Raw genomic sequence first — 22,996 nt, 5'->3', positions numbered from 1 at the left:
TAACTATTAACTAAATTAGACTATCCCAATTATCTAAACAAGAATTAAATCTAAAAATATTTTATTCTAAACTAATTAAATAAGAAAAATATAAATAATAAACTTTGAACAGAGAAAGAGCAAATTTTAATGATATCAATGTAATGAAAACGATCTAGGGTTATGGGCTATCTAACAATCCTATTGTATTCTTCAATTGAATTGACCGACTAATTTATCTAGCTTATTGGTTGACAGGGTTAATGCTCATAAGAATCTGTCGAGTTCTTACTCGCCTATTCAAGCTAACCTAACGCCTATATGTCTATGGAGTTAGAATCAACAAGAACGCATTTATAATTCCTGTAAATCAACCAAGCAAGGCAATTAGGTATATGTCTATCCTAACTACGAATCCGTTCCCCGATGCCCGAGTTCAAGAACTTGCCCTACTCAATCCTATATGCAATATAGAATTCCCACTTTCGAGTTCAATTCTAGATTCGTAGATAGTATTCAATTGGTGATCAAGCAATTAAATAATTAAGCGCAAGATTGAATAAATAAACTAATATGATAAATCAAGAAGTCAAAATCAATATCCGAATAACAATAGTCATGAAAGAACCACAACCCTAGAACGTGAAGTTTAGCTCCATATAGACATGGTAGCCAAACAACAAATCATATAAAGAAACATAAAAATTACTAAGTTTGGTGGGAGAAAGATGGAACTTGATGAATTCCGGCCTCCACAGCTTTGTCGTGGCTTTTTCCCCCTTCCCAATATGTTAGATGACCTAAAAGAGGCGTTTTTGGCTTATATATTGCGTACCAAAGTCGTGGGCCAAAGTTCTCCTATTTCTAATCCAAATCAGCTTCAGGGATTGATGCTAGGGTGGATGCGTCGCATCCACCTCGTCCTCCACTTCTCAGCTTCGCATGCTAGGGTGGATGCTTCGCATCCACCTCGTCCTCCACTTCTCAGCTTTGCCCAGGTGCGGATGCTAAGGCGCATCCACCCTTCTCTTCTACTTCCCAGTCTCGGATGCTATGGCGGACGCTATGGGCCGACTTCACTGCTAAGGGTGCACGAAAGATGTAGTTTTTCTAGGTTGGATGCGACGCATCCAACCCTTCTTCCTCTGGCTAGACCACCTTTTCTTCATATTTTGCACTCCAAACACCTTAAATCGTCACACATAACTTAATTAGTCATAAAACCAATAATTAAACCATGTTGGGAATTTTAAAGATCAAATAACATCAAGAAGTGGTTAAAACATGGGTAAAGTAACATCAACACATATCGAAATATGCCAAACATCACTACCCCACACTTAAACCTTTGTTCGTCCTCGAACAAACCATCCTATAGTAGACGAAACAAAATTAAGCTCTTATCATTCAAAGCACACTGCACCTATGACCGTGGTTATTTGCAACAATTAGGCTCTAGGCTATGCATCACATACCCTTCCCTTTACTTATGCCATTCTTTAAAAATATTCGAACAAAGACAACATGCTCACAACAATCCTAACCTCAAAAACCGACTCAATGTCACTATGCACTCATGGCTTGAACACCCAACATCATAGAGAAGTCTAATAACGTTACCTATCCCTCGTGAAACCATGTGCCCTCACAACAAGAACAAGAGAGCGAGTTCAATCCACACATTCGAATCTCATGATCAAATATATTTTAATGACTCACATATATCAAAGAAAATCGCTCACTCTCACAAAGAAGTCACATGCATGAAATTAGTACCATAGGCTTGCCCTTAATGTAAATCTCTACTAATGTAAGCTCGCTCGATCTAAAATCAATTAGGACTTTTTCATGGTTGTAATGTGGGCTAAGGGACGGGTAGGATATATTTAAGGAATAGTGACTCACCCTCCTAAGCACTTTAATACATCACAAAATTACTTTAAGCATTTTTTTTCTTCAACCCCACTTCAATTTCACAAACAATATCACCCCCAAAACAGTCCCTTTTTCTTTAAGCACTACTTTAGTTCATACCTACTAGCAAGAACAAGATAACAATTTATTCATTTATATTTTTCTTTCTTTTTATTCCAGATTTTTCTCTTTTTTTTTTTTCTTTCAATTTCCGCTAGTGGTGTATTATTTTACAAAATAAGTGTACCCTTCTTTCTTTCATTGGTTCCACTCAAAAGTCACCCCACACTTAGTCCCTTCTTACTTCTTTTAGCGCTCATCTAACAATTAAAGTGCTTTAAGAGGTAAAAGGATCAAAACAATATCAATTAAGAATAAAAAGGGTATAGGCTTGTAATGTGGGTACCAAATAAAAGGTCTACAAGCTCAAAAGGGTTAACTAGGGATAGATTTTATTTGTGATAAGCAATAAGCTCAAAAAGATCAAAGAAATCCTAAAATCATTTTTCAAACCGAGCATCACCTAAAATTTCGCTTCAACTCACATACCGGGCAAGTTCTAGACACAAGTACAATACATGGACAACACAAAAAACCTCACCACACATGGCACATGACTCACTAAGGACGATCACATTCCGACTCTCAAGCAATGCAAGTATTCACGGAGCCACGAGATATTAAGTATTAAACACAAGGTGAACATAAGTCATGTAAACGAGACATAGGCGCCACAAAACATGCTATCCAATTTAACAAGGCATCATCAATAAATTCAAATCATACAGAAGATACTACACATGCGAAAGTATAAATATGTTACTATCAAACAAGTCAAGGGCGCCTAGGTTCATCATTCTTGCTCCTTTTATTCCCTAAATTCCTAATCTACTCGGAAAGAAAAAAACTACCCGGTTCAAACTACATCCCATGGAAAAGAACCGAGGCACAAAGAAAAACCACAGGGGATTATTACTACCTAAAGAAAGCTAAAAGACATATTTTGAATTTTTGTTTAGACTTTAATCCCTCAAGAAAACTGTCTAGGAGATCAATCGTCGGGAAAAGTCCAATTTTTCTACTTTTTCGTTTTTTTTTTTTTAATTTCTTTTTTTTTTTTTTTTTTTTTCACAAAAGCTACTACACTTAAGAATGAGTACTACAACTAAGCTAAAATAGCACAGAAACTCATCCAAACGATCTCCTCACCCCACACTTAAAATTTTGCAATGTCCTCAATGCACATTATAAATAATAAGAGGGTAAACGAGACTCCCTGGTAGGCCAAAGGCCGAAGCAATAGCGGCTCACGAGGTACTCAGACTTCCCCCAGGCATCGTCCTTTGTGTGGGCACCCCACACTTAGTCCTCACCATCTAGCTCGCTTTTGCACTCTTCTAATGGCTTTGCTTCCTATGCTCATAATCCTACAAAACAAAAATAAATACTACAAAATAATAAAAATAAAATAAAATAAAAAGTAAACAAAAATAAAAGAAAGCAGTAACGCTGGGTTGCCTCCCAACAAGCGCCTGATTTAACGTAGCGGCACGACGTGAACCACTTTTTGCCTCCACCTCGAACTTATGAATTGAGCCCCTAACATGGCATCCAGTTTGCGGCTATGCTCCAGTGGTGGGGCTACAAAGATAACCAGGCCAAGTAATAAATTTTTCACTCTACACTTCTCGGCCTTTAGATGAGGAATGTATTTTTTGCTTTTTGGCATGACAAATTCAAAAATATAGGCATCATGTTCCTCTTCCATTGACTCCTCCAAAGGCTTAGATGACTCGATTTCCATGTCATCATCCAAATACAATGTCGAAAAATGTTTAGAATGAGGACCAACACGCCCCAACTTTAGAATTGTATTACTATTTATATCCTCATATGTGCACACATTAGAGTCTTCAAATATAACATTATCTGCTACCTCGCATGGCTCTAGTGTACTTTTCTCAACATGGGCATCATCAACAGAAATATGCTCGAATGATTGGCTCTCCACTTTTAGCTCCTCAATTTGGCGTATAAGCTCCTTTTCAGCTTCTGACAACTCATTACTATTTTGTTGGGCGATAGACGCAACAACCTTTGCATTTAATTTATCTTGCAAGTCGTGAATAGTAGTGACAAATTTATAGATCCCTTGTCCCAGTTTAGATCTTCCCTCTATAAAGTGTCTCATCCCATCAGTAAGTTCCTCATGTTGAGCTTCATATATTTCTAACTTTTCAGCCTGTTCTGCCAGCCAAGTTTGGCTCAAAATCTCCTCTTTTTCAAAAATTTTCTCTTGCTGGTACTCGCTCTCTTCATTCAATTCTTCCATATTGGCCTTCATTCTTGTGATTGCTGCCCTCATTCTTTTCATATCTTTTTTGAGTTCATCCTGTTGCTCTGCTACTTGCCTCAGAATATCCCTAATATATGCATCAGGCTCCATATCCTGCACTTCATTGCCCCTATCAAACTCAGAAATATCATTAGAAAGATCATAATAAGGGCTCAGAGAAGGATGAACAAAATTAGGACAACCATCCCAATGGCCATCTTGACCACCACACATATTACAAATATTCCACTCAAAGGATTGAGATTGTGCGCACAACTCGCTCCTGGGAACATTCTGACAATTTTTCCACCAGTGGGGTCCTCCACAATATGGACAAGGATCATCAAAATAAGAATAACCATCATTCGAACAATTTTTATTCCAAGATGCCATGCTAAAATAAATAAAAAATACTAACTAAAATAAAATAATAAAAAAAACATGAATAGATAAAAAAAATGTCTAATCTAGAAAAATAGCAAATTTCTAAGTCCCCGGCAACGGCGCCAAAAACTTGTTGCGACCAAACACACTCACGCAAGTATACGCGGTCGTCAAGTAATAAAGTGACTAAAAGTCGGATGTCGAACCCACGAGGACTTATGATTAACTATTAACTAAATTAGACTATCCCAATTATCTAAACAAGAATTAAATCTAAAAATATTTTATTCTAAACTAATTAAATAAGAAAAATATAAATAATAAACTTTGAACAGAGAAAGAGCAAATTTTAATGATATCAATGTAATGAAAACGATCTAGGGTTATGGGCTATCTAACAATCCTATTGTATTCTTCAATTGAATTGACCGACTAATTTATCTAGCTTATTGGTTGACAGGGTTAATGCTCATAAGAATCTGTCGAGTTCTTACTCGCCTATTCAAGCTAACCTAACGCCTATATGTCTATGGAGTTAGAATCAACAAGAACGCATTTATAATTCCTGTAAATCAACCAAGCAAGGTAATTAGGTATATGTCTATCCTAACTACGAATCCGTTCCCCGATGCCCGAGTTCAAGAACTTGCCCTACTCAATCCTATATGCAATATAGAATTCTCACTTTCGAGTTCAATTCTAGATTCGTAGATAGTATTCAATTGGTGATCAAGCAATTAAATAATTAAGCGCAAGATTGAATAAATAAACTAATATGATAAATCAAGAAGTCAAAATCAATATCCGAATAACAATAGTCATGAAAGAACCACAACCCTAGAACGTGAAGTTTAGCTCCATATAGACATGGTAGCCAAACAACAAATCATATAAAGAAACATAAAAATTACTAAGTTTGGTGGGAGAAAGATGGAACTTGATGAATTCCGGCCTCCACAGCTTTGTCGTGGCTTTTTCCCCCTTCCCAATATGTTAGATGACCTAAAAGAGGCGTTTTTGGCTTATATATTGCGTACCAAAGTCGTGGGCCAAAGTTCTCCTATTTCTAATCCAAATCAGCTTCAGGGATTGATGCTAGGGTGGATGCGTCGCATCCACCTCGTCCTCCACTTCTCAGCTTCGCATGCTAGGGTGGATGCTTCGCATCCACCCTTTGTTCCTCCATTTCTTAACTTTGCATGTGAGGGTGGACGCGACGCATCCACCCTTCTGTTCTACTTCCCAGTCTCGGATGCTATGGCGGACGCTATGGGCTGACTTCACTGCTAAGGGTGCACGAAAGATGTAGTTTTTCTAGGTTGGATGCGACGCATCCAACCCTTCTTCCTCTGGCTAGACCACCTTTTCTTCATATTTTGCACTCCAAACACCTTAAATCGTCACACATAACTTAATTAGTCATAAAACCAATAATTAAACCATGTTGGGAATTTTAAAGATCAAATAACATCAAGAAGTGGTTAAAACATGGGTAAAGTAACATCAACACATATCGAAATATGCCAAACATCACTACCCCACACTTAAACCTTTGTTCGTCCTCGAACAAACCATCCTATAGTAGACGAAACAAAATTAAGCTCTTATCATTCAAAGCACACTGCACCTATGACCGTGGTTATTTGCAACAATTAGGCTCTAGGCTATGCATCACATACCCTTCCCTTTACTTATGCCATTCTTTAAAAATATTCGAACAAAGACAACATGCTCACAACAATCCTAACCTCAAAAACCGACTCAATGTCACTATGCACTCATGGCTTGACAACAACTTCATTCATGCCAAATAGATAGCTCCCGAAACCTCCTACTCATCCAAAGTAACATGAACAAAAATCAAGTAAGAGTAATTGAATTTGAGATGCTACTATCATTCTTAAAAAGAAATATGGAAACAGTTGCACATCTTTTCAAATAAAGGCATGGAAGAAAAATGGTGAATAATAAGACGTAGAGAGGGGATACATTCTTATGTTTTCCGAAAGCAGGACTACGAAGATTCCTCTCTCACTGCAGCTCGTTGTCCCTTTTTATACTCCTGTTATTTCAAAATGTATTTTACAAGTTAAGAAAACAACAAACTATCTGGATATTAGTAGCGGACGACCATCGTAATGGACCCAAAATAAATGCATCCATCAAGAATGAAATGCATGGAGTAAAAAGAATGTAGTTACTATCATCATATTTCCTCTATGATTTTATAAAGTATAGATACTAACCACTTAAAATATCATTCTGGCACATTAGCCGAAACATAAGTGACCAAGAATCATTGCTCATTTCAAATGAAAGTGCAACAGTTAATATAAAGAGATGTACATTTTGGTTCACTCGACTCTTCTATCTTGAGTAACATTATGAGAAACTTAGCCATATGGTTCGATTTAAGGCATACCCCTCTTTTTTGGTGGCAACCAGCTTAGTAGAATCTCTATTCTCAAAATAGAATTGCGCTATTTAGGTACAGTGCACAAATCATATGTGCGCATTCATTGGCATGTGAAACTCGATTACAAGGAATATTGGAGAGTGAAGATTACTATAACAAACTTCAATTACCGAATGAATTATACATAATGGAACTTAGTTGTCCAACATCTAAACTTTGATAACCTCACTATGTCATTCAGCTTTAATTACAAGTCACTGACTCCTTATGGAACAATTAGTAAGTCCTCAATCTGATTGTAAACACTCTGACATTTAGTTGCTATTATTTCATTTGTGAATCAGATAAATTAGCAGTTTCCCTGTCCGGCTGATTATATTCTCGCTATAGCTTGAGTAAGAGCTTAAGTTTCCTCGTAAAGAATGAATTCACACATATCTATCAACTCCCTTTGTATAACATTTAAACTTTTCCTAAGTAAGAGCTTAAGTTATTCAATTTGAATCTCCTTGTAAGCATAGTCGTTATCATATATTCTGGACTTTCCAGAGCACGAACTCAATTCTGATTCCTTATTGTATCAGACTTTCGTCTAATCTAAATTTCATACCACGCGTCATAACTTCTGCTAATAAGATGCAAAACTCTATCCAAACTCATGTACAGCTAGACAGAAGAGCCATATCAATATCTGTATATATGTGGTCTGTATTTATTTTTTTTATTTTTTTGTGAGGTCGAAGGAAATTGATCTTTGTCTAGTGCGATATATATAGCTATAATTTAAAAGAATTTCTGGTGGAAGGGGTACAACTTCCTTCCTATAGCAATGTAAGGAATATAAAAGGTTTTTTTTCCTGTTGTTCTTTCTATTCCTGCGATTCATATGGTACTTTATCTTATAATCATGTTAACTTTTATTGATGACTGATTTAACTTTCGTTTATCATTAAGACTACAAGGATCTAAAAAGGAGCCTAAAATTGGAATAAGAAAAATAGAGATGGAAGTAAATGTTAAAAATGTCTAGAGGAGCTTTTTAAAAACTCTTTACGAAATCCATAAGCAGGTCGGTTAGATCTAAAAGAGGAGGTGAAAGACGAAGGCTAGAGTACTGACAGTTGATGTTATATTTATTCTCAAATACAGAGCTTCCTTCTTACACTTGGAGAACTTGTGAACCATCAATTTGCTTTACAGTTCTTTCCTGCACTCCATCTGCAGGAGGTTGTCTTTTCATAGCTTTCGACCACTATGGATTGTGTCGTAAGCAATAGCAAAATACAAGCTTAATAATCAGGAGATTCCTCCAAAGATATTAAAATCTAGCCTAAATCAACTACAAAAGAATTATATTTAAGTAGTCAACCAAATAATGTGAATATAGTGAAGTTACAATGAATTCTCTGACTGAATCAAAAGAGCAGAATGAGCACATATGATGCACACAATCCGCCCAACAACGATTAGTGGTGGAGTCAGAATTTTGGATAAGGGGATTCAAAAAAATGTAAGAATGTCATAAATAAGATATGAACCTATGTCAAGGAGGCTCAATGGTTGGTATATACAAAGAAATTTGTTTTTACCCTTTTTTCAAGATGTAACTTTCCACCAAAGGGGATTCAATTGAACCCCTTCACCAAAGGTAGCTACACCCCTGAGTGGGAGTAACCATTGCGCAAGACCAGGGTAAGCGCATGAAATTTCAACAAGGTCGAATTCAAATCCAATTCTCTCTTGGACGCAACTACTCTGAATGTTTCAGCAAAATGGGTCTCTATTTCCAAAATCAAATATAAGAAATTTCTATAATCAAATTACAATGCATCCTCTGAGGCTCTGACTAAATCAACGGAACAACATGGATGCAGATGATTCATAGAACAGTAAATTAGTTCACATATCAACCATTAGGTAGTGGGTAAAAGTTGTCGAGCCTGCTGCGGTCCATTAACGCAGCCACACAAATCTAAAGAATGAGACGAAATACGAAGAGTACTCACCTTTCAGCCACCAAACAGAAAGATAGCAGCAAAATGAAGCTACAAAAACAAGGAGGAAACCCAAGCAAAACAGAGAGATTTATTGGGTGATCACAGCTAACCAGTGCGGTAAACTGTCCGATATAACGTTGAGGTTAAAGAGCAAATATGCAGAAGCAAGGGGCACCAAAGTAAACAGATTTCAAGCATAACGTTAATTATAGATAACCACCAAAAACGCAGGTGGTGCAGAGCGAGAAGAACAGGTCACAACGCCAAAAGCAAGAACCAGTTTATCTTCCACGTCAGAAACGAAGGAGACGACAAAAAGGCGCGCGTACCCAAGAGAGAGGAACATAGTGCGGAGGGAAAGGAAAAGAATTGAGCGATTTCGCGTCCACAAAATCGGCTTGTAAAATATGACAGAAGACCAAAATAACCCCCGATTTTGATACAAAAAAGGGAGTTTGTCGTAATTGCAGAAGCAGGACGACGAAGAGCACCTCAACTCCCGCTTCTAAATAAGTAGAAATTCTAGTATGGATAGTCCGTGCTGCGCACGGTCCCAATAACAGTATATTTGGCGGCAGACCTACAATTTCATTATGGATTAAACTCAAAAGTTTTTGTTCAAATTTTATATTCTCTTCGATAATTTATTGGATATGTATAAAATATTATTTTAGAACTCCAATAAATTAAAAAAATTAAAATTCATAACTCATAAGTTTTAAATTTTGATTGTGGCTATAAGCAGGGGTGTCAATGGATATTCAAAAACCGACTAAACCGACCGAACTGTACCGCACCGAACCGATTTTTAATTTTTTATTAAAGAAACCATAACTTTTTATATAAATTTATAACCGCACCGATAATTAGGGTAGGTTTTTTATTTATGAAAATAAACCGAAAAAATACCGAACCGTACCGAATAAATTTTACATGTGGAAAATATATTTATATAGTAAGTTTAAAAATAATAATGCATTAAATTTTTCTTTGGGCCTTGGAATTATGAAAATTGTTACAAGCCAATAAGTAATTAAACTCAAAATGCTAATTCCTAAAACCTATTATGCTACTTCTACTTAAACTAAGTTATTTCAAGTATTTTCATTAGCAAGACACAAAGTATTCTAGCGATTATAAGTAGCAAACTACAATGTATTGAATATGTTTCCTTTCATATAATTTAGATTTATCTTTTTGAATATTTAATCTTATATAGACTTTATTCTTGAGTCTCAGCTTGGTTATATCTTTCCACTCGTGTGATTTGTAATTTTTATTTTTTTTTTGCCTTTGCTTGGTTTCTTTTACGTTGTTGTAGAATAGTTGATGGATCTATACTCTAGCCATCTTTCATTTTTTTAATTCATCATCATTTAAACAGTAAAAATGTCTAGAGAGTTTTGCTAAGTCCTATAAAAGGACATATGTTATTGCATTCTACTTCTACTGGTGAATTTTACATGATATTTAAAAAAAAATTGAAAATTAACTGAACCGTACCGATACCGAAGAGAAACCGACATGATTGAGACGGTTTTGAAAAGTCTAATTTTGGTTATACATAATAGAATAACCGAAAAATTGGTATGGTATAAATTTTATAAAATAATCGGCCGAACCGAACCATTGACACCCCTAGCTTAGAGTATGCTAAACATTTGAGATCTTTTATAAATGAACTCTTATATGAGAGTCCATCACCAATTAGCATGAGTAAATTTTTGCTTAACTTGTATATATTTATTTAAAATAATTGTGCATAGGTTCTCCGAAAATTCTATCTATACCATTTATGATTTTGACACATATAATTAGCATTAATATAAGAATAATTTAACTAACTAATCTCTTATATCTTCATTTTGGGACTTATAAATTTTATTTTTAAGCAAATCAATGGATATGTGCATTTCTTCATTGAATTTTACGATTCATCCTCAAACGATTGCAAGCTGAAGGAAAATGAGCAACAGGACAAGCATTTCAAGCTTTTCCATATTCAAAATAGGTAGAGAACTCTATAGCAGTTACTGTGGATTTCCTTTGTCGTTTGAATATTTTTATAATACAAATCCTAGCATTGGAACATAGCAGGAACTTATTTGCTTACTAATTAAACTGAAAAATATAAATGAAGCTCAGACACTCACATGGCCAAAGAAAGTAATATAGTTACCGTAAATGGCCACATGTTTCAAGGAAGCCTTAAAAAGTGAAGGTGAAAATTTGAGTTAATTAAAAGGTTTTTCAAGTTTATCTAAGTATAAAACCAACCACATTTAAATTATACGTTGATATTTCAATGAAACTAAGCATCTATTATAAAAAATATATTCACTAAATAATCTTGTTATTATTTAATTCTTGTGTTATAATCTTCGTAGTATAATTTGGATATAATTTTTGCGTAGACCAAACGATCCCTAAAATAAAAAAAATTTATAATCCCATGAGCAACAGTGGAATAAACCTATATAGTGAGGTATTTATCTAGAGTTTAGTTTTAAATCTTTTGAATGTTAATCTAATGAGGTCCTTTGCTGATGATGGTGTAAGGGCACATTTTCCAAAGTTTTCTTTTTGCTAATTGAGAATCAGAGACAGTGTACAAAAAAAGAACAGTTAAAAAATTGGAAAGCTCATCCAATTAATGACAGGCCACTTGGCATTTAGATAGTAGATTAGCTTTTGAAGCTAAGCAAAAGCCTGACGACAGCTAAGGAAAAAAATTGGCGTAACTCAGTCCAAAGCAGAAGGGTAAAATAGTTCAAATACAAAACTACTTCTGAAGCGGCTACAGTGAGATTCTTTATTGACCAATCATATTGTCCAATTTAGGGTAAATAACAAATATAAATTAAATTAATAACTAAATTAGTAATTACCTTAAATGTTAGTATTTAAAAATAAATAAACTCATGACAATATAAGGGTTAATAGGTTAGAAATAATATCGTAAAAGTTAAATTAGAAGCTAATTTTAAAGTTGCAAAATTAATGTAAAATTTTACAATAAATTTTATTTACATAATATTACTTTTATTAGAAAAAAAGGTATGTACATTCCTTCGTATTGAAAGAGTTGGCGCCCAAATAATTGTACTACTATTTAAAAGCATTACAAACTACTTAAATTGCAAAATGTTATATTTACTTTCTTTCATGAATTTATAATGTTTAAAATTTTAGATGAATATAAATATTAATTATTAACTTATTGACATAGGTTGAACTTAAACCTAGCATATGTAAAAATTATTCTTTATTTAATGAAATTATTCTGCTATATTCTTTTATTTAGTGAATTTATTCTGCTACATTTTTTTTTATTTAGTGAATTTATTCTGCTACGTTTTAACTTGTCAATTTCATTTATTCAAGCTTAACTGTTGATTTAACATATTTGCTATTCAAACTCAGCAATTAGTTATCTATTAGGTCCTAATTGCATAAAACAATTTCTGTGCTGGAAATAAATGAGCTGCTACATATACTTGATTTAGAAAATCTTAGATTTGGTTGAAGTATTTGTATTATGTGCTTATAAACAGATATAACTTTCAAGGAATAGTGGTCCGACAATAGTGGTCCGACAATTTGTACTTTGCATATGTGGAGAAGTCTTGGGTAAATATGTGTTCAAATGGGTCCCACGTTTTGATACTATGCATCTGTCGAAAATTCTTCAAATTTTCCTTTGTTCACTAAATTGTGGGTCCCACGTTTTTGTACTATGCGTTTGTGGAGAAAAAGTAGGCTTTGAAATTGCGTCAACAGTTCTTTTTATTTACTAAATTGTGTGATGGCAGGTAATGTAATAATATTGAAAATCAGGGGTAAATAGATAATGATGAAGCTCGTGATGAAACAGCCATGTTGACTGAGAGCTCTATCGGATTCCGGGAAAAACCAAAACCATAGGTGATATTTGGCTTTAGATTCAAAGTCATATATATTCTTTTACATAGAGCATTAATAGTATATTTATTTTAATAAAGTGATACACTTTTAGTCATAACATTGAAAAAACTCAAAAACATACATTATCTTTGACTTTAGACTCAAAGTCATACATATTCTTTCACTTGAAACACTAATAGTCTATTTATTTTAATAAAGTGATACACTTTTAGTCATAACACTAAACACATTTTAATTTTTAACAGAAATCTAAGATCTGACAAAATATTTGTTCCCTTTATTTTCTTGTTTACCAAAAGAATTAAAGATGACAGATTTATCTAGATAGCAAATAGTAAATATACATAGAATTTATTTACTATTTATCTATTTATTATACGTAAAATATATATTTTACTAAGAAATGTTAAACACCGTTAATTTTTATTTGCAATGATTTTTATCTAGATAACCTCAAATGGTATCTAGATTTTTTATTATATACATAATATTTATTATACGTTGACATAAAATAAATATATATTTTGAAGATTTTGAAGCCCAAAGCTTGTCTTAAAGATTTTGAAGCCCAAAGCTTAGAAAAACAGTAGCCCCACTTTCAAAAAGGAAAAAATCAGACCAGAAACACGAGTCTTATCTCCAAAAAGGAAATCAATTTATTTCGAAAATATGAAGTGCTATCGTCCCAAAGGATTTTCAACAAAAATGATTTTTCTTCAAGTCTTGAAATCAAGGTATATCTTAGGCTTACCCCATCTCATTAGAACAAAATATACGCCCCTTGCTTAGGAAGAAGTGTTTAAACCTAGTTCTCCTTTCATATACTTTCTCAAATACAAACATCATATATCTCTTTTCAAAAGCTCTTTTCAAGTATACGTTATTTTCCTTTATAAATTCATTCCACTTTTAAACTACATCCTCCCTTTGTAAGAATCATGTCCTAATATACGTTAAGCCATATCTCTAGAACACTAGTTAAGGCATAGTATAAATAATTGATTCCAAATTTAGTCTAAGTCCTATGGAGCTACCTCAGGTAGATTTTAAGGGGTGCCTAACACCTTCTCCTTAGAAGAACAATAACCCTTACCCATAATCTCATCGGTTAGCAGACTAATAAAGAATACGATTTAGTAATTAAATAGGTGCCCTTGTATACCTTTAAATATTAAGTGGCGACTTTCTTTTATTAACAACAGAGAAACCACAAGTTGAATCTTGTTTTGACTAATGCAAAATAGGGTGCAACATCATTTGAAAGGCTATTAGAATTTAGTTACTCATTTCACATAAAAAACTATTTAGACAAAAATACCCTAATTACAATACAAAATAATTTCAGCAATCGGTTCTAGATTTCGAAGCTTAGACAAGTGAAATTCCATCACACTATACTGGAGTTTGAAAATTCCTTACATGTAAAACTCCAGCACTGTATGCTTGAGTTCGAACCAGTTTCAAACTTTCTCCAAGACAAATATGTTTAGTTCATGGATTAACAAATACGTAATCTACAGTGAACTATTAATTTTTACAAGGTAGACAATTCAATTACTAAAGGAACTTTAGCATCCAAGGAGAATATAACCTAAAGAAGTCATGGAGAAGGATAAGAAGAACACCAAGTTAGTTGGGCTTTATCTGTATGGGCTAAAAATGTCATATAATCCGAGCCTAATCAATATTAAGAAGGCATTCAAAGGCCGCCACGTATCATCAATTTGACTTCAACGAAGGATGAAGGCGAGGTCGAGGACTCAACGGAGGTCGAGGACGAGGATGAGTACTTCCTTTAGCAGAGCAGTAACGTCTAGTTTTAGAAATAAGACTTTGAAGAGAATATTCTTCCGATCCGTACTATTAGAGTTTTTGTGGCCGATGTGCCCTTATAAATAGAAAGATATGTAGTTGTAGGAGGGGATTGGACACTCATTGTAAAAAATAACGCATTGACATTCTCTGAAAATTCTTGTTTTATCATACACATATAAAATACACTTTTTTTTAAATCTTTATCTATATTTTCTCCCACGATCCAAGAAGAATCTGAATATTCAAAGGTTTACCAATCATGTGTATTTGTCATAAATAATATCAAAGAACTCACCCTTTTCGGGTGACTCATATGCATTTATTTATATAAATGCCATTCATTGCTATTTATTGTTATTTAATGCTACCTCCTTTATTTTTGAATCATTTAATATAGCATTATCGTCACCATTTATTGCTACTCAAATAGTATCCGCGATATCTCGCTATAAAATCGGTTAATCTATCTTTTGGATATTAACATTGGCAAAGATTAACTCTATTTATTAGAAAATCTAATTGTTTAAACCTAGATCTAAATTTTGGATCAAACAGTTTGGCGTCGTCTGTGGAAATTTTCTCCGCCATTTTTATTGTTTCCATTAGATACGCAACTCATGTGACTTGTTAACCTAACAAACCACCAAGTTTTACTTTTCTCTATGCAAACACAAGTTTCCATGGAAGGTAACTAAGGAAACAGGACCAATGCGGCAGAAAATGTCCCCATTAACCTCAAGAATTCTATCAAAGAAGGCTATGACTCCTATGATAAGAGGATAACGCCCACGACCTCTCCCAGACGAGAAACATCACGTCTACCTTTCTGCAGCACAACAAAACCAAATGGGCAAGGGGCCTCCACGTCCATGGGAGAGGGGGCGCCACCCGCTATGAAAAAGCTCCTCAAAGCATGGCTAACTGATACTCTAATCAGTGTGCTCAGTAAACCAGCTCCATTCACGACCACAAAGACCACGTGAGTCCATCTAGCACAATGCGAGAACGAACATGACAACCAAACAGACCCTCTGACTTCAGGTAAAACTCACAATATTACTAACAATTCAGGTGACAACGTCCTCACCTCCATGTTGAAAAGAATGGAGGAAATGGAAAACGAGAACAAGGCGCTCAGAGACCAAATAAAAGAGTACCAGGAATGGGTGGATAAAATACTTGGTGCCCCCAAATTGCTACCAAAATGGGACGCCGGCAGGTTCGTAGAACAATCGTATAGCGAGGAAACGACTCCACATGCAATACCAAAGACCTTCAAGATGCCTCCATATCTCAGAATCTACGATGAAATGACCGATCTTGAAGATCGTTTGACTTACTACGTTACCGTTGTGAAAGGCAACGACCTCACCAAAGAGCAGGTGTCCTCCATCTTGCTGAAAATATTTGGCGAAACCCTCATTGGAGGGGCATTGACGTGATATTTATAGTTACCAGCTCGTTCCATAGAAACATTCGAAGAAATGGCCGACAAGTTCGTGAAGGTACATGTCGGGGCCAAGAAAGCTGAAACAAGAGTAAATGACATCATCGAAATCAAGCAATCCCTAAGAGAGGGACTATGGGACTTCCTCGCCCGATTCAACAGGGTGAGGATGACTTTAACAAATGTTTCCGAAGGGATGGACGTGGCAACCTCTTAGAATGGGTTGAGCAGAAAGGGTTCGAGAGCAACCTAAAGGCTACTGAGTCGGTTGATGAAGTATCCACCAACCACTTGGGATGAAATCCATAATGCCTACTAGGCCGATGTTAGAGCAGACGACGACGACCAACTTGACGACTCACCTTGGTACAATCCGAACCTAGGAAAGAACGCAGGGATAATACAAGAAGAGACCACCCAGTATCGTGGCCAAGCAAGGAACGACACCAACCCTATGTCAGGACACCAGTCCCCCTTTTCTATTATGAAGATGGCCTATCTAGGCCGAGATCAGGCCCTCACAGGAAAGACCGAGGTATGCCCCCTTTATTATCTACTCACAATTTTTACGTATCGCCTAGAGAAGTGGTCTACGCTTTCGAGAAGCTAAAAAAAGTCAAAAGGCAACCAAAGACGTGGTCGGACCCAAACATAAGGAAATCTGATGCCCTCTACGAGTTTCACCAAGAACGTGGATACAAAATAGAAGATTGTATCACCCTGAGACAAGAGGTGGCGAACTTGCTGCAACAAGGGCACCTCAAAGAACTACTCAGTGACAAAGGCAAGAATACCTTAGCAAGGGGTCGAGAATGCCCAGGCCCACCAAAGCCCACTTCACCAGCTCGTACCGTCAATATGATTATTAGTGGCTGCGATAACACTTCTATCAACGACATCAAATTCACTGCCACCCACAAGCTCAAAACATCGATCACCTACGAACGATATGATGGACTCGAAGAAAGTATCATTTTTGATGAGTCAGATGCCGACAATTTGACTTTCCCTCATAATGATGCACTTGTAATTACTTTACAAATTTTAGATATTGATGTTAAGAGAATTATGGTAGATGACGGAAGTGGAGCATGCATCATCCATCCCTGAGTCCTCGCACAGATGAGACTCGAGGTTATGATAGTGCCACGTTACATTACACTAACCGGTTTTAACAATGCAGTTGAATGGATTTTGGGAGAAATCACACTCCCTGTTCTCGCTGGCAGAGTAACTCTAGAGATAACATTCCATACCATGGACCAGGACACCGCATACAACGCTATCGTGGGATGACTATGGATATTCCCCATGAAAGTCGTCCCTACCAGCTTATACCAAGTGATCAAATTCCCAACACCTTGGGGAATATTCAGCGTACGAGGGGAACAACGTACATCCCAGGAGTGCTACCGAATCACCATAGACAACACGATAACTCAACAAAAGAAAAAAAAGAAAAAAGAAGCATAACAATCAACAAGGTCGAGGTCGTCGTAGGGCGAAGCCAAGGAAGTCATCATGGACCCCGAGAAGGTCAAAGCCGCTAAATCACCCATAGAAGACCTCGACCCCATTCAGCTAGATCATAGCGACCCCAGCAAAAAGGCCAACATCGGCTGCAAATTCCGAGAACCGGGTAAATTTAGTCAATTCTTAATAACTAAAGCAGATTTGTTTGCCTTTAGTCATGCAGATATGCCAGGCATCCCCAAAGTAATCACCACACACAAGCTGAATGTCGACCCCTTCTACCCCCCGGTATGGCAGGCTAAACGAAAGTTCAACCCCACCATCAATGAGTCTGTCCCCTAAATAGATTGCCAATGTAATGATGGTTAAAAAGAAAATGGGAAATGGAGGATGTGCGTGGACTTCTCAGACCTAAACAAAGCATGCCCAAAAGATTCATTTCCACTGCCTCACATCGACCAACTCATCGACGCAAAGGCAGGACACGTGCTGGTAAGTTTTCTGGATGCCTACTCGGGTTACAACCAAATACTCATGGAGGAAGAAGACCAAGAGAAAACTACATTCATCACCCACAGGGGAACGTATCATTATAGGGTCACGCTATTTGGGTTAAAGAACACAGGGGCTACCTATCAAAGGTTGGTCATAAGAATGTTTGAAGAACAACTCGGCAAAATCATGGAGGTGTATATCGACAACATGTTAGTCAAGTCCGAGAAGAGAGGACCATATCGACCACCTAAAAAAAGCTTTCGATATACTAAGAAAGTATGGAATGAAACTGAATCTCAAGAAATGCGTGTTTGGCGTTGCATCGGGAAAATATTTGGGCTTCTTGGTATCACAACGAGGGATTTAGGTCAACCCAGATCAAATTAAAGCTATCAACGGGACATCAGAACAACTGACCACTAAGAAGAAAGTTGAAAGACTGAACTATTGAATTGCCGCCCTATCCATATTTATCTCGTGGTCATCCGATAGATGTCATAGGTTTTTAGCATACTCAAAAAGGACAATGGCCTCGAGTGCACGCCTGAGTGTGCACAAGAACTGTGAGAACTGAAGGTGTACTTGTCATCATCACCCTTTCTCTCAAAGCCCGAGCCCGGGGAGTGCCTCCTCGTTTACCTTGCCGTCTCAGAAGTGGAGTAAGTATGGTCTTGGTTCGAGAAGACAAAGGTACGCAATCTCTAATTTATTATATCAGTAAAACACGTGTTGACGCTAAGACGAGGTACCCTCACCTCGAGAAACTAGCATTGGCCTTGGTCGTAGCTTCACGAAAGCTTAGACCATATTTTCAGTGTCACCCTATCTCGGTCATCACCATTTTTCCTTTAAGAAGCATATTACACAAACCCGAGTTGTAGGGGAGGTTGGCCAAATGGGCCATCAAGTTAAGTGAGCATTATATCACTTATTAGCCTCGCATAATGATAAAGTCGCAAGTACTCGCCGACTTCATCACAGACTTTAGCGCGTAAGTAATGCTTGAGGCTGAAAAGGAAGCCACTCAAGCTTCTCTTGAGACATAGGACCTTTGGGTCCTGCACAACGATGGCGCATCCAATGCATACGAGTCCGGGATGGGTCTCATACTCGAGGTTCCCACTGGTGAGGTAATTCGCCAATCCATAAGATTCCCAGATATGACTAATAACGAGGCTGAGTATGAGGCCGTAAATGCAGGATTAAGACTAGCACTCGAGTATGGAGCAAAGCGATTACAACTTCGTTGTGATTATCAGCTTGTAGTCAACCAGGTTATTAGGACTTTCCAAATCAAAGAGAAGAGGTTGCATAAGTATCAGACTGAGATCTGCAGATTGTTACCATTGTTTCGAAGAGTGCCAACTCGACCAAATTCCATGAAATCAGAACGTCAAAGTAGTTGGTCTCACAAAGTTGGCACCGCCACAAAAAGTATAACTCCTGGGGATAAGAGTGTAGTTCACCTCCTCAGGTCGACATTAGACCAAATCAAGGTAAGATCTGTAAATTTAACTTGGGACTGGCGCAATTGTATTATTATTTATTTACAGGACAATATCCTCCCAAACGACAAAAATGAAGCTAAAATGTTAAGAATACAAGCCGCTAAATATGCCTCATTCACAACGACTTTTACAAAAGAACGTACGACGACCCCTTAGCAAAATTCTTAGGCCCAAACTAAACCCAACGTGTTCTCGAGGAAGTCTACGAACGTCATTAGGGTGCTCATTCCAGTGATCGAGCACTCGTCAGGTGCCTCATACGGGCTGGGTATTATTGACCCACCATGAAGAAAGACACCTCAGAATTCGTGAAGAATGCAAGCCGCTAGATACGCCTCCATATGAAACAACAAAAAGGAAGCTAAAATGTTAAGAATGCAAGCCGCTATATACGCCTCCTTCACAACGACTTATACAAAAGAACGTACAACGACCCCTTAGCAAAATTCTTAGGCCCAAACTAAACCCAACGCGTTCTCGAGGAAGTCTACGAAGGTCATTTCGGTGCTCATTCCAGTGATCGAGCACTCGTCAGGTGCCTCATACGGGCTAAGTATTATTGGCCAATCATAAAGAAAGACACCTCAGAATTCGCGAAGAAGTGCGAGCAGTGTCAGAAGTATGCCCCAATAATCCACTAAGCAGGCGAACATCTCCATTCGGTCACCTCTCTATGGCCATTTATTAAGCGGGGAATGGACATCGTGGGTTTACTTCCGCCGGGACGAGGTAATGTAAGATTTCTTTTAGTTTTAACTGACTATTTCTCTTAGTAGGTGGAAGCAGGGGCATTCTCCCAAGATCGTGAGCAAGAGGTAATCACTTTGATATGGAAAAATATCATCAGCCGATTCGGCCTTCCTAAAGAAATAAGTTGTGACAATGGGCCCCAGTTCACGGGAAGAAGAACCACTGAATTCTTCAAAAAATGTCATATTAAAAGAATACTTTCAACTCCTTACCACCTAGCTGGCAACGGACAAGAAGAATACTCCAATAAGTCAATACTAAACATCATGAAGAAAAAACTCGAAGAGGCAAATGGACTGTGGCTGGAAATACTCCTAGAAGTATTATGGGCGCACATAACTACCCCGAAGATTAGCACATGAGAGACACCTTACTCCCTAGTCTATTCTAGTCGAAGTCGGAGAAAGCAGCCTGAGGTACTCCCATGAAATCGGCACCAGTAATGACGAGAATATGAGATAAGATCTCGACGAGGTCGAAGAGCGACGAGACATGGAATACATAAGGATGGTCACTCAGAAACAACAAGCAGAATGCTACTACAACAAAAAGTCAAAGGTTCGATTGCTCCATATCGGGGACTACGTACTCAAAGCCAAAACTCAAGCAAACAGGTATACACAACAAGGCAAGTTGGGAACCAATTGGGACGGACCGTATAAAATTATAGGCAAAGCAGACAAGGGCTCATTATAATTAGAAACTATGGAAGGGAAGCTCCTACCAAACAAATCGGAATATCAGCCATCTTAAGTACTTCAACTTCTAAAAAACAAGAAATGCCCAGTAAGTTGCACTCTTTTTTCCCCACTTGAGTTTTGTCCCAATAGGGTTTTCTCAAAGAGTTTTTTAACGAGGCGACGAGGGGGACACTTCAAGTTGGAATGCACGAGAAACTTATTTTTTCATTTCCTAACTCCTCAAGAATCTCCAAGACGAACAATGAAGGGACTAGATATACTAGGACTCAGACGGGGATGCCAGCCAACACCCGAAACTTGTAATTATCTCCAAAAATTGCCTAAGGGCGAAAACGATGTAATTGAAACAATAACGTTGAAATAATAAATATGCATGTCTGTCAAAAATACTCTCCAAAATAGTACGTTCGACCATCTCGAACAACACATTTTGGCCCCTGGCCTCGACTTAACTTAAAGGTACGTTTGACCAGCTCGAACAACACATATTAGCCCCTGGCCTTGACTTAACTTAAAGGTATATTCGACCAGCTCGAACAACACCTATCAGTCCCTAGCCTCGACTTAACTTAAAGGTACGATTGACTAGCTCGAACAATACCTCTCGACCCCTGGCCTCGACTTAACTTAAATGTATGATCGATCAGCTCGAACAATACCTATCGGCCCCTAGACTCAACTTAACTTAAAGGTACGTTCGACCATCTTGAACAATACATATTGGCCCCTAGCCTTGACTTAACTTAAAGGTAAGTTTTACCAGCTCGAACAACACCTATCGGCCCTCGGCCATGACTCAACTTAAAGGTGTGTTTGATCAGATCGAAAAACACTTATCGATCCTTGGCCACATCTCAACTAAGAGACATACTCGACTAGTAACAAGGGTCGATACGGTTCATGACTATTCGATCCAAAGGCTACGACAACCTAGAGGATAACAACAAAAGGAATACAGAAGCAAAACATGCAAGTACATAAACAAAAGGCAGAGATAAAAAAGGTGCGTGTAAAGAAAAGTCAACTTTGATATTCAGATGAAGAGTTTTTACAAGAGCGCTCGAAGACGCCAACAAAAATATACAAGAAGTTAAACAAAAACTAGTGTCCATAACCATCCCGGCCTCTGATGCCCTCTTTATCCTCACCTTGACCGTAAGTAGAGTCATACCAAGAACTGTCCGCAAGCGGGTCTACACCCTCATCCTCATCCTCCTCGGAATCAGGCTGAGGCGTGGTAGGATCATAGTCACAAGCGAGCCGAGCCTCACGAGCTTTAACTCGAGCCTCGTCGAGGGCCGTCTCAGATATAGCGCCCGCCTTATTCAAATCGCATATCACGTCCAGCCGAGCTTCAGCATGGATCCACTCCTCGTACCGTTCACGAGGAATATTAAGACTCACAAACATTGGACGTAGAGGGCTGCACAAGCACCTGGGCATTCTCGACCTCAAGAGCTGCAGCTCGATCATGCAACTCGAAGTTCTCCTTACCCAAATCCCCAACTCTCTCCTCGAGCCTGGACTCCTTAGCTTTGGTCGCAGATAGAATATTGTCCCGCTCTGAATGGAGAGCCATGTTCGCCAACTCCAAAATCGCTATCTCTTTTCGAGCCTCCGATTGAGAGGACTCTGCCTCCATGAGCATCCACTGTTTCTCGGCAACCTCCCCCCTTAGAACATCGATCTTGAGCTGGCATCCGTCTAACTGGATTCACAGTTGAACCAACTGATTCTGAAGGTCACTGCATTATGCCTCCACACCCTTACTCTGCTCAAGCTCCTCTTTTTTTTCTCCTTAATGCTCTCTCGAGAACGCTGAATCTCTCAACGGCCGCCATTAGCTCCTTATATTTTT

The 22,996-nt window shown here is 37.5% G+C and overlaps 1 protein-coding gene and 1 long non-coding RNA gene across 2 annotated transcripts; one reads left to right on the top strand and one right to left on the bottom strand.

The window, feature by feature from the left end:
• Positions 1-6,396: 6,396 nt before the first annotated feature.
• LOC104102673 (uncharacterized) lies at positions 6,397-9,531 on the bottom strand. The gene is made up of 3 exons (XR_004508726.2): positions 9,035-9,531; positions 6,602-6,674; positions 6,397-6,443 (listed from the first exon to the last, which is right to left on the bottom strand). It is a non-coding gene; the product is annotated as an uncharacterized lncRNA (long non-coding RNA).
• A 7,217-nt stretch (positions 9,532-16,748) lies between these two features.
• Positions 16,749-17,321, top strand: LOC138905614 (uncharacterized). The gene has a single exon (XM_070194134.1). The coding sequence runs from the start codon at positions 16,749-16,751 to the stop codon at positions 17,319-17,321; it is 573 nt and encodes a 190-aa protein (XP_070050235.1).
• Positions 17,322-22,996: the final 5,675 nt, after the last annotated feature.

This window comes from Nicotiana tomentosiformis, chromosome 2, assembly GCF_000390325.3.
Source record: "Nicotiana tomentosiformis chromosome 2, ASM39032v3, whole genome shotgun sequence".
Classification (NCBI taxonomy): Eukaryota; Viridiplantae; Streptophyta; class Magnoliopsida; order Solanales; family Solanaceae; genus Nicotiana; species Nicotiana tomentosiformis.
The sequence above is the reverse complement of the archived record's forward strand: the minus strand, read 5'-3'. Positions and strand labels throughout refer to the sequence as shown.